We start from the raw sequence: 13,299 nt of genomic DNA on the forward strand, positions 1-13,299 counted from the left end.
AGGCTGTCACAGAGCTTAGACTCACAGCAAAAGGACAAACCTGCTGCCATGGACTGAATGGAAATAGATTATTTTTCACAAATGAGACCCTATCTGCTAATTTCAGACTGGATAATTTGGGTGGATAAACCCAAACACGAAGAGCCCTGGGGGTGAGGGTGGGCAGAGATGCCAAGACATGGCCATAATCCATCCCAGCCAGTGACTCCCCCTGCCATTACCCCACCTTTGTGTAAGATCTGTGTAAAACCTCATTCTCTCACCTTTTCTTACAAGTTACTTGTTCTGTCCTTCAAAATTCAGAGGCCTTTCAGCCTTTCCAATGGCAACCCTGCCCCCTTTTTCAGATCTGAGCTCTGAGAACTGACCTTGGCTTTCTGGGTTAGCCTGAAAAAAAGGAAAAACATTGACTTCGTTCTCGTCTGCCCTGTGATCCTCCACACCACTGCGCAGAGAATGGTCCATAAGGTCCTGCGTGGTAAATCTGTACTTCTATCTTTCCTCAATCTGTTTCTTCCTCTGCAGTGAAGTCAAAATCGTATTCCCCCTGCTTTCTAAGATGGCTACAGTGGTTGATCTGCACCAAACGGACCAATGCTGAATTTATTTTATATGCTAATTTACATGATAGCTGCATTCGTTAAAATGAGATCTAGTGTTATTAAGCTCCTGTAGAGTAATTGTGATTGAAATTTGTCCACGAGCTACACGCATTTGAACCTCATGAACCAGAAAAGAATTTATAAAAGATATTGCTTAAGCACAGGCATGTTGTTTTTAAAGTATCTGAAACTATAATTTATACAGACGGGATAAAATTGAGGATGAATACTATTTACAATCTGATTTAACACTCAATATAGAGAACAACAGTAAAAATATGGAAGAGTGGGAAAAGAGGTGAACTTTTTCAATTGAAGACTATTCATTTCTCCTAGAGCAAGAAAAACTTCACTCACGGGACTTCAGTGAGTGTTGCTCTAATCCTAAATCAGAATCAGTAAGATTTTTGGTTTCTTCATTGCAACCTTTGAAACTATCGGGCTATAAACCTACATCTGAGTTTCTTGTACTAAGCTTCCCATTTACTGGCCTGCACAGGCTAAAAAGCAGAGGTAAATCAGAAATCAAAATGATGAGTATAGGAAGAAGAGGTTTTTATTTCAGATTTTCACTACTCACTTAAAGGTCTAATGACACAGCAAGAAGTTATTTTATTCTGTTAGAATGGAAAGATTGGTATGAAGGAATTGGACCTGTGTAGGATGGGCTAATCAAGACAAAAGCTTGACATTCATTAAAAGACAATGATCACGTGAAGATGGAAAAGGTTTACATGGAAGAAAATGATAATGTGACATGAAGCCAATTAAAAAACACATGAGATACAAACATCTAAAACTAATCACTTATGAAAACATACTGTACATACCAGAAAATCCTTGCCTCCACCCAGTCCTCGGCAACATTTATTTTAATCACTGATCAGAAGAAATTTCAGAACTCATTTAATAGAACATATTTCTCTAACTTTTAAGAATCAAAGCGCTTGCTCAGAAACACCAAAATATGTCCGAGTTTTAACTATCCTTTAAGGATAACACTGCTTTGTAGAGTAAAAAAAAAAAATTGACCTGTTTGCTTAGTAAATGCTATTAGTGATGAATAACCCATCAGCTTTCTATACCGTGTTCAAAAAGCTTTTAGAATTTTATTGGTATGGTGCTCAGTTCTGATAATTCAGCTTTTAATGCAATCAAGAATATCACCAGGAGCTACTTAATTAATTCCCCAGTGCAGCATGAATTTAATTTTCGATGACTTTATTGAGAACTTTTTTGTTAATTTTACAATGAGAAACTATAATCACTGTTACACAACTTGCAAATATTTCAAACAAGACAGCAATCTCCTATTTTTTTGATTTTTTCTGTTCCAAATTCAGCTCCTGAGATGGATTTTCTGCCTCAGCTTCATTTTCATCTTCCTGTAAAAGAAAATGAAAACCTGAACGTTAATCAACTTATTGAAGTACACTTTTTGTGCTTATGCATATGTATAGAATTCTGCAGACTTTTGTCATCCTTTGCCTGACCAATAAGCATAAAAAAGCAAAAAATGTCATTTATTTAAGCATTCGATTTTGCTCAAGTTGAAATAAAAACTATAAGAACACTCAAAATTTAAACAAGTCTAATCACCTACATTTATAGTAGAAGAATAATTTAATGAGTAAATATTTCACTGACCAATTTACTGGATGGTTACATAAAGAAATCACTAAACCATACACGGAGAGAAAGATATTCAAAAGTCTGCAGCAGACAGTATTACACACCTTTCTTTTGTTCTTGACCAGAGGTTTCCACTAAATTACTTTTAAATGCAAGAACTTTCATCATTGTTCTAAAAATTACTTTTGAAAAGCATCTGCCATTGAAAAATGTTTCATTTTTTTGAGACCAGATACGTTTACTTCACCATTTGATAAAAGACAATAAATTTAACTTCAGAGACACTTTATGTGCTGCAGCATCGTATTTTTGTCCCATCTAGCATATTTTCTTGACAGGTCTGCCAATTTTCCAATTACTTGTACCACCATATGTTATCTGAAGATCAGTCAGGTCTAAAATAGGAAACATGAGCATGTCAGGCAGCAGCATGCTTACAATATTCTACAGCTTCAGCTCCAAGACTTGGGCTCGTAATTCACTACGGGTTCCTCTGGATCTCACTGAAAAAATGAAGTGACATCATAATGCCCGTTTCCATAGGAATGGATACTATTTTGTGTCCAGTACAAAAGCGTGACCTCCAAAGTATAAATTATGGAAGACTCAGAAAACTATTTTATAAGGCAACTTGCAACCCATCGCATCATAAACAGCCCTTATCACACATTCAAAGTGTGGCCAGTTTTCCTGCCTGCCTTTTAATTCAATAAACAGAGAATCTTCCTCATTCCAAAAACACAAAGGAGAGCAAATGAATAGACATTTGGGAGCGAAGTGTCCTGGCTGCTGTAACACCATTCATCACAAGTCAACACTTGAGAGAAAGCAAATGTCAGGGACATTCGGTGGGACCCAGGAACCGAGAGTGCAGTTTCCTCCTTTAAAACAGCACCTTCTTTCTTCTACAAAAATAACTTTATCTTTTTGCTTCCTAGTCCTCCTTTCACCATCAAGGGGTGTTTTGTATGGATAATTATAATAAAGATTTAGAGGTACAAAATATATAAGAAGATCACATGGGCAGTACAAAATAGAATAGCAATGGAAAATCTCATTTAAAAAATGTGGTCTTGTATTATGTTACACAACGTTAAAATAAAAACGAAAATCTAGTTGTTCTATTAAAGAAACATACACTCCAAACCATTCTGCTTCTAAATCCTCCCCCCCTTCTGGGGATAGGCTAGTCACTGAGAAATATTTACATGACTGACCACTAAAGGCGAAATGCTTTTTTTTTTTTTCTTATCTTTCTGGACTGTCATCTCTTCAATTACCTTTAAAACATGTAGTGAGCCCTGTGGCCCTTTCAGTTCAGGTGAGGAAACATGTCTGTGCATGCGTGTGAAACCAAAGATTGTTGATTCGTTGAAATTACAAGTGTAGAATGTATTCAAGAGATTGTAATGTATAGTACACGTACAAAGGTCAAACTTCTAAAGAAAATAAAGGCAAGGCAGAACAGGAAACAACAAAGGAGCAGTGTGTACCTAAGCTCAGATGTGCTGCTTACAGGTGACAAAGAATATCACTGAATAAAAAAGCCACCCACAGAAACTTTTGGATGCTGTAGAAAAACAGCCAGGTTCTTTCACGAAGGATTTGTTAATAAAAGAACAGCAAATCTGCATGTTTCTGAAGGTCCTTACCTACAGAAGTTGTATCCCTACTGACCTCAATGCCAACTAATCCACCTTCCTAGCACACAACCTGCCATTATTCTGACATCGTGACTTGTGCTCCCTCATACAGGGAATATAAACCCTACACAATCATTCTTTTCCCAGCACATTTGACATATTGGTTAGGGTTTCCTCTTCTAATAGAGGGAGCATGCAGAAATTTCAGACACTACAGGAAAAATACCTGGCCGTACCTTCACTGAGCACTACAAGAGGGTGAAGGGATGTTAGGCTCAGTACTGAACATCAGCTCCCTGAGCCTATTCTTTGTGGGCAAGCAAGTTTTATCCAGTGAAAGAGGTTTTGTAACATGATCTTCTGGCTTTGTGTAGACTTGAAATGTTTTAATTCTGTGCTCATAAGATCATGCTTGCTCTCTGGCAGATTTCCTAGGTTACAGCAGCAGCTGCAGTGATCAGTGTTTTCTGAGATGCAGAAGTGATGGCTGAGTGGCTATGTCAAGTCTAGGATTTGCTCTGTGTGAATACTCAAGATGGAGGCATCCGCTTTGGGATACTTTGCAGTACCAATACTCTCCTTTGTTCATCTCCTGTTGCTTCAACCAGGTAAAATATATCTACCAGGGGAGTATAAATTGGACTTATGCGGGACTTATCCCACACACAAGTCATCCAGGTCCCTGACTGATATTTTGTTATTTTTTGTTATTTTCATAATTTTATGCACAAAGCCTTTCTGAATAGCATTGTATTAAACCATGCTCCATATAGGACATCTTAATTTTTTAGAGGCACTTTTACTCCATCTCCACTTTCCAAGAACAGAAACAGTCACATTTCATTTTGAAACAGAAATCTGTTTCGTATTTCTGCACATGGGTGATTGTTGTGCAAAAGGCAGAGTAATGATGGTTGATCTTTCTCACGGTATGAACTAACAAGGGGAAGAAGCTTTTTCTTTGTCAGATATGTCTTCAGCCAGATCAGTTCCCAGACCTGAGCACTGCCACAGTGGCAGCACAAAAGAGATGGCAGAAATGATTGGCAGGGGACACTGGAAAGTATGAACCACCAATTCTGGCACTCATGCAGCTTTCTGCCAGAAAAGAAGTGACAGCAGTGGTCTGAAAATGGCAAACTTACTAATGAATCCAAATTATCAGAAAATTTTGAGCTGTGAACTCCTACGAATTATAATAAAAGTGCAATATCACTGCTAGTATACTTGGGAAAGGTTTGAACTGGCAATTTAGAGCACACATAATAACCATAGTCCAAGATGTGAAGACTCATTATTCTTTCAGTTTGCTGACAATGCAAAATTTCTATGAAATTTTTAATTGTTTTTTCCAGTAACCCAAGAGGCATTCCAAGGATTGCACATAGAATACTGAATTGGTTGGAGTTTCTAATGTCATTAATAATGTTTGAATTTTCAGCTAAATAGCCTATATACCCTAATTATCAAGAAACTATGCCAAACAGACTGCAGATTAAACATATTTAATATATTTGTTTTACTAATTACCACCTATCATTGTCATCATTATAATGCTTTTAATTGTGACGGATAGCAAAGGAAAACCTTTTATTTTCATGTTTTCTGTTAAAAACCAGTCCACGATGGCAGTGCGTAAAGTTGCTATTACCAGTGGCTACACAGCAGATGAAATACTGAATCTCAGTTCCTGTTTCACAGAAATTCAGTTCACATTATTTCTATTAATTGCACATCTCTATTTTATGTTATTATTTATTTTGCTTCCAGGTGCCTATGACTCTACTGTCTAGTGCTTTCTGTCCTAAAAATTCTGAAACAGAGAACAATCATTTTGACGTTAAAATGTTAAACGATCAAAGTAGGTTTTGCTAGCAGATGTCACAAATCAAACTTCTCTCTGTATGTTCTCTGACTACAGACAACCATAGACTTGAATATTATACAGTGAATTTTGAACACACTCACCTAAAAGACACCTCAGCACAGATCTGGTGACTTGCAAGAGTAGCAAAGAGAAGTGAATCCCTCAAGACTGTTTTACTGCTCTTACTGAAAAAGTGCATTTAACAACCCAAAGATTTTTTTCATGTTGAAATGAATGAAGTTTACTAGTCTGGAATTGTCGTTCTTTCAGATTTACAAAACCAACAGTGATGAGGAAAAGTACAAAGGGCTTTATAAAGTGCTGTTAAACCCAACACCCTGAATTGAAATGTCAGCTCAGGAGCTCCTTAAGCCACTGATGACTGGACACCTCATCAGTGTCCTGATGACGCTAATGGACTGATGGACCTTCCACATCATCCTTTTTCCTACATCCTTTCCCTAGGCATCCCTCCTTTCCCCTGATGGAAACAAGGTATTTGATTAAAGGGTCCTTTGGATGCTCTATGGATGTCTTCAAATGTCCTACGGACATCTCTTCCTCCAAACTACCTAGTCTACACTTGGTAGCTGAGCATTTATGGGTCACAGTAACAGAACAGGGCCAAGAATTTAAAACTCAGACCCTACAATCTGCCAACTAAATAAGTGCTGTGAATTATTATTAAAGTATTGAGTATTCAATAGCTTTGCTGAAGTTAATGGGAATACTTCAATATTTAGATGTCTTTAGGTGCCAAAAACTAAAGGTAAGAAGCTGACTTTTAAGATCGTATTTCTGAAAATTTTGATCTGACAGTTGCGAGAGACTGTCATATAACTTCATCCCCTTTGAAAGCATGTTTAAGGTCAACTACAAATGGTGCTCTAAGCAGAGAATAACAGGTCCCATGTGGAAAGTTAATTTTGTAGTAATTATTCCAGAATATTCCCCTGTAGACAAATTCTGGCACACACACAAAAAAAAGCCTAGAAATAGGGGTTTGGGTGTCCCTTTCTCTTTTTTCCCTCCTCCAACCAATTTCATTCAAAATGTCTGAGAATTTCTTTTTATTCCATTAGTTAATGATACGAAATTTGGAAGATGACAGTGAATTAGACAATTTTAAACTCTACAGGGAATCTGACACTACTCTGTATGTAGAACAAATCACACCTCAATTAACTGTGCTAGGAAATGCACCAATTCACAGATTTGTGCATTATACCACACCTGTAATTTCTGAAGTTGCATTACAAAAGTATACTTAAGAAAATAAACTTGCTGTTGTGTGCTTTGCAAACTGTAACCCATATTCTGAAAATAAACAGCTATATATTACAGTATGATGTAAAAGAACATCTGAATAATAAGAAAGTATGCAGATCACAAAAATATTCTATTATAATGAGGAATGACTAAAGGGTTCTCTATGCTGTTACATAATCTAGAAATATAATCTCAAAAACACTCAGGAGCAAATTCAGATACCACTACTTTTCATAGTATCTTAACCTAAAAGAGCTGTAATATGACTAATATACTAAGCTCCAGAGAGAGTGTCCAGCTGGTATTTAATCTCCTGCCTCACAGATTCTAGCTAGCAAAACACCAGTTGGAAGTAGGTAAAAATACTTTTAATACTCTTCCAAAATATATCAGGAAAAAGGGACTTTAGAACCTACGAGCACTTTTATTTGTGTATGTTAAAGTCTAGCTTTCCAATGTCACAGGCCAAATTTGGAGGAAAAGGAGTTTCAGGGCTACAAATTGGGAGTTCAGTCAGTCTCTCTGTTAAATCGGCAAAAGGTGAGCACCCAGCACTAAAATTCAAAAATTATTTTTCTTCCAAAGCCTACGCTATCTTCTTGAAATATATTTCTGACAACCCTTACAATGAAGGGTGGTACAAAAATAGAGAGTACAACTGGAACAGTTCTTTGCCAATGGATATTAGAAGAAAATATAAATTTCTTGTGATAGATGACAGTTTTCTGTCACCGTAGCTCTGCAGTGATAAGGCAGCTGTTTGTTTCCCAAGAAAAGGAGACCCTTGCTACATGGATCATTTTCATAGTGACAGCCTTGACAAGTTTGACATTTGCTTCATGAAGTATTCTGAAGCAGCGATCAAGAAAATGCCCCCTCTGGGACCACTGGCAAGCTGACAGTCGTACCTTTTAATGCGCATCTCCATTAATTCTTACTGTCAAAACCCACCAAATTCCTACAACGAAATCTCTGCTGATCTGGTACATTAAAAAATGGAGGCTATGAATGAACTAACCATTATAATGTAAGTAAACATGACATCAATTAACTGGAAGCAGCTCTCCACCCCATTTTGTTTAGTAAAAAGAGCAACATTTAACTGTTGGAGGTTTCCTTCACCGATGCAGTACATGGCATCGTGCTCTAGGTGGCAATGCAAGACTAGAAAAACTATTTTTATACTAAAGCTCTTAGGAAGCTACAAGCAGCTGCATGTTTATCACAAACTCTTTCCGTTAACTTGCACTGGTACAAGAACTTTAAGTCTTTTTGAAATGTTTGTCAGTGTTCTGTATTTTCTATTTCCTTGTTTCTAATTCTGATTATACAGATAAATGTACCATCGCAAGAGCCCTTACAGTCAAATTTCATTTAATGCTTAGTACAGAAGTGGAATTTCATGCCAGATTTCAAATCCTCCATCTGTTTCTCTCCTTTTTAGGAGGCAGCCATTCCACTGAGTGGCCCTTTTGGCTGACTGCCACTACAGTTGGGATGCTCTTCAGGGCAGGTGGTGCTTGAAACCCAACCATTGTTTTACAAGTTCAGCTGGTTCTCCTTGAAGAAAGTAGAGGAAAATGCTTCCTCTTCAACAATTTGAGTCTTTAAAGGTTTAGGTTTATGAACTTTAGACTGTACCTATAAATGCTTAGATATCACAAACCTGAAACATCAACTAAGAAATAGATGAAAGGCAACTTTAACGGGATTGTACTGTGCCTGTAGGGGACAAGCCTCCTTAATTTCCACTCCAGGCTCAGAGTGCACACTTGCATTAGTTTTCAGTCCTTCCAGTCTTGACACGGTCCTGGTTAAGATCCTTTCTAAGGCAAATTTGTCACTCAATTATAATACTTACATCTGTGCATATATACACATATATATGGAAACCACAATAGCATTTTCTACTTATGTGGCAATATAATAATTATTTTTATGAATTATAAATTAAAACAGAAAGTTCCAATTTATATATACTCATAATACTACTACAGAATGATATTCCATAGCCTAGACATGCATATTCTAATCAAATCAAGATGATTTTGAATATTCATGGTTCTACTCCCACCATATTTACACTATACATTTACTACACCATAAGAAGCAAAACTTCTTCATGTTCGTATTCTTGATACTAAGAAATAAAATGTCTGCTTCTTACAATAGCTACATCAGAACAAAAAGTGCTCAGGCCAACAATAAGGAATTAATAGCTCTTTTAAACAATTTTATTTCTAAGTACTATTTAATAAAAAAAAACAAATAAGAGGGTAATTTTTAACTGCTCAATTGTTAGGCTATACATGTATCTTGGTATAAATGATACTAAATCATAGCTGAAGATTTTTTTTCATGCTTTAACTATTTTCACAAATAAGTTTGTCTATAGATAGCCTTTTATCAAGAGATCTGAATATTCTTTGTTTCCAAAATGATTAACAACATCAAATAGAAAAGTAGGCACAGCCAAGTGATATAAAAATGCTTCTGTAAGCTACAATCAAGACATGCTGCCTACAGTCGAAGGCAGCTGAAAGACACCACTCTAAACATCACTGAAGTACACGTTTTTAATGGAAAAAGACAGCACTACCCTATGAAAGGAACAAATTTATCTCAATAACAGAGAAAATCTAGACCCTAATGAAAATGTTTTAGGAAAAATGAGTGCATTGCATGCTTCTGACCAAAATTAATTAGAGTTTTAATGTTTTACATTTCCACCATAATTCTTTAAATGGTGCATTTATTTCATAGTAATAAACACTCGGTTCATTAAGTAAAGTTCAAAATCTGTGTTACTCGCTACATTTAACAACCTTTGGCCCTCTTCTTCAGTATTTCTTGATTCAGGTTTCCAAAGCATTGAATAAGCAATTGAGGAACACAATTAAGTTTCATGACTCTGCATATTTAGGATTCTTATTTCATCTAAGACAAAGGGCAATTAATCTACCATTCTATACTAAATTCCAACTTTAGTGAGCCATGATAGATACTGAAATGAACTTACAGGAAATGCTTAATTAAATTACTGTAAAAAGCATAACCAAAGTTTTTTCTTTCCTTATGACAAAAGAAAATGCACACTTAATTAGAAAAAGTCTACTGTAGTATTATAAATTTGATAACGGGTATTCATGAAAATATTGCTATAATGTGACAGCTAACAATTCCAAAAGTTTTTTTCTCCTTTCTTTCATCAGAACATTTCACCTGAGTACAGCCATGAAATTCTGTTCAGGCTCAAGGCATAAAAGATGGATCTTTCAATGGAGTTAATATGATGACACAGGAGTCTGAACAACACAGCAAGGGCCTTTTAGTCACCTGTTTTCCAAAATGTGATATAAGTAAATGCTGTAAAAATGGCTTAATGTTTGTTGTAATACTGAATGCCTATATTTAGTCACAATCCATGAAGTCGCAAACAAAATTGATAGAAATGCATGAAGCTGTAGAAGCAGATGAAGGATAGACTATGACAGCAAATAGAACCTGTGCTACTGATGAAGAAATCAGATGGAAGAGCCTTTTGCTTTTCTTAAAAAAACACAGTTCCTTTCAGTATGTTCCCCAAAACACATACTGACATTTAAATTCAGAATCCATCAACTATAATTAGACAGACATTTCAATGATTTCAACATCCGTTAAATAAAATCCCCAAAAGAGCATTCTAGACTAGGATTAGATCCACATCTCCACGCTAACAACCCAGGTACAATCCCTCATGGAAGACGTACACCTTCCCTGCTGTTATTATTCATTTAATCTAAATTAACACTAGCACTGCAGACCTACCCAGAAGTCAAAATCATTCCTTTATAAGCTGTATAAACATGCTTTTAATTCGACAATATAAACCAAACATATGGATAAGAACCTGAAATCAAAGAAGACAAGAAATCTATGGCTTTAGAAGTTGGAATTCAGGTGGTTTGATGGCAAAGGAAGGCTTGTAGATTTGTTTGGTTTTATATTTTTACTTTATTTCTGTATTTGAAGATAGCACTTACTGCTCTGATCCTGTAACGGTGCCTGAACAGTCCTGTTTCATACAATAGATCAACTCAGCTGTATTTGAAGCATCAAAGGTGTATTGGTAATAAACACAGTCAATTTTGAGTCAAAATTGTAACATTTAATATACCAAGGTTTCAATAGTTTCCAGCTGATCAGCTTCTAAATTAAAAAATGAATGTATTAGGTTTAACAGTAGAATGAATTCTCTTCAACCTCCACTCATCTTTGCATTTCCAAGTGAGGTTCTAAAGCCAAATGTTATTTAATTCAGTGGGTATATTGAAGGATGTTTTGGTAATTTGTCATGATAGCAATGTTGCTTCACTGTAATTTTTTGAAGTCAGAATCTGATGAAACTCTTTCAACTGGAAATAATGCAATGTCCAACCATTTCAGGTAATGCATCAAAAGGAACTTCGCAAAAACCTGCCCTGTAAAAGCAGCATTTGCCTCCAAACACACACTGATATCCTTCCAAAATTTTTTCTCAAACAATATTTATACACTTTGCAAAAAAGTTGCCTTTCAGAAATTTAGGATCAAATTAATTGACAAACCTTGCCTTGGTGCAGGTACTCACCACAAACAGGGTTCCTTACAGGTTCATGGTGCATTTCTTTCTGATAAATCTAGAAGTTAATGTTTCACTATACCACATCAAAGCCATCTTGTGGTTTGTCAACTGCTTGCTTCCCATCTCTCCCCGCCCTCTAACAAATCACACATAACTTTGTTAGAGGAGTGGGAGAAAAAATACTTTGGTGTGATTCAATTACTGAAAAGCTATATTTGGGAAATTTGGCTATAACTAATTAGTGTTTTGCATATTTATGGTAGAAGAGCTCATTACAGAGCTCCCATTATAAATCATCATTTATCTCCTTTTTCCTTAAAACACTGAAGCCACTTAATATCATTTGTTGAAATTCCTTTTGAAGCTCACTAAACTCCATTCCTCAGAAGACTGCTCACTCAGAATCTTTTTTGTCTCCCATTACGTTATTTCACAGTGCTTCCAAGACATAATATTCTTCACAACCATCAAGGGCCACAACTGGCAAACTCGTATACATGGTTACATTCAACTCATCTGATCACTGAACTGAACAATACTATTTACTGGCGTTGTGTATGAAATATACTGTAGAACGAGGCTTCTCTGGAATGAAATACTGAATTTAAACAGCCCTGGATCAAGCACGGCATTTAAATTATGGGTGTTGAAGAGGAAGTTGAGGCTATTTTCAGAGGGCTATTTTTTTCCTGAAATCCTAGTGCTGCCAGTCAGCTGCCTCTAAAGAGCTCCTGCCCAGCACCTCACGCAGTGTCAGCAATGGCCCTGCAGCGATGTTCGGTAGTTGCTGCTCTCTGGTCTTGTAAAACAGCTGCTCTCATAACTGTCAGTGTTACCTAACAATATAAAGCACATGCTTACATATTCATTCATTTTGCTTAGTTGCAATCTATTTGTCTGGTTTTATTCATTGGCTTTTCTCTTTCTGCACATACAGGAGCTCCAGAAATTGGGTATCACAATTCTAAGAGTTAAGAACCAGTAACTATTTGATTATTTTCTGTTTACTGATGATTTAAGATAATCATCATATGTCCCCTTTCCTCACAGAACAGAACAGGTACATTAAAAAAAAAAAAGAGGTTATGTAGAAAAAACAGGCTCATGTTCTGTGGCAAATCCTACCTAGTATTTGATACAACTCATTTTGCCTGCTTCCTCTCATCTAGATGTACCTTAGACAACACAACACATCCAGAACTACAAAAGTCTGTAGCACTGTCATTTAAATCAGCATTTAAATTTAGAAACAAACATGTAACTATACTACTTCATCTGCCAACGTAATTTTAAAATATTATTATTAAGAATATGAAGACTATGAAGAAAATACAGCAAATGCTGTCTATTTTGGTAGACAAGAAATCAAGATTCTTACTCTTCCTGTTTTAATTGATGCTTCCCTTTGTCTGTCAGTACTCTCCTTAACGCTAGTGACAGTTACTGGCATTAATTGTTTGCGACTTGACGTGGACTGAAGTATTTCAACTCATTTAAATTGAAGGAAACCTTTCAGGAGGTAAGTTCTCAAAAAAGGAAAACCTGAAAAATTTTGTTAGCTGTAGCTTCCCCTGTCCATTCAAAACTCCCAAAATAATGCCTTTTAAGACCTAGATATAGAAAGGTCTCTAGCGCCTTTCAAGATTTTGCTGTTCAGTTTGATAAATGGTAATATAGCAA

The 13,299-nt window shown here is 36.2% G+C and overlaps 1 protein-coding gene across 1 annotated transcript in view; it reads right to left on the bottom strand.

The window, feature by feature from the left end:
- Positions 1 to 1,142: 1,142 nt before the first annotated feature.
- Positions 1,143 to 13,299, bottom strand: part of PHF14 (PHD finger protein 14) — a 170,642-nt gene continuing 158,485 nt past the window's right edge. The window contains 2 exon segments of the mRNA XM_009461174.2: positions 1,143 to 1,924; positions 1,927 to 1,987. Coding sequence (XP_009459449.2) covers positions 1,848 to 1,924; positions 1,927 to 1,987 — 138 coding nt within the window. The 3' untranslated portion in view covers positions 1,143 to 1,847.

The sequence above is a fragment of the Nipponia nippon genome, unplaced genomic scaffold, assembly GCF_047370975.1.
Source record: "Nipponia nippon isolate SJK-2023a ecotype South Korea unplaced genomic scaffold, ASM4737097v1 scaffold_1, whole genome shotgun sequence".
Lineage (NCBI taxonomy): Eukaryota > Metazoa > Chordata > Aves > Pelecaniformes > Threskiornithidae > Nipponia > Nipponia nippon.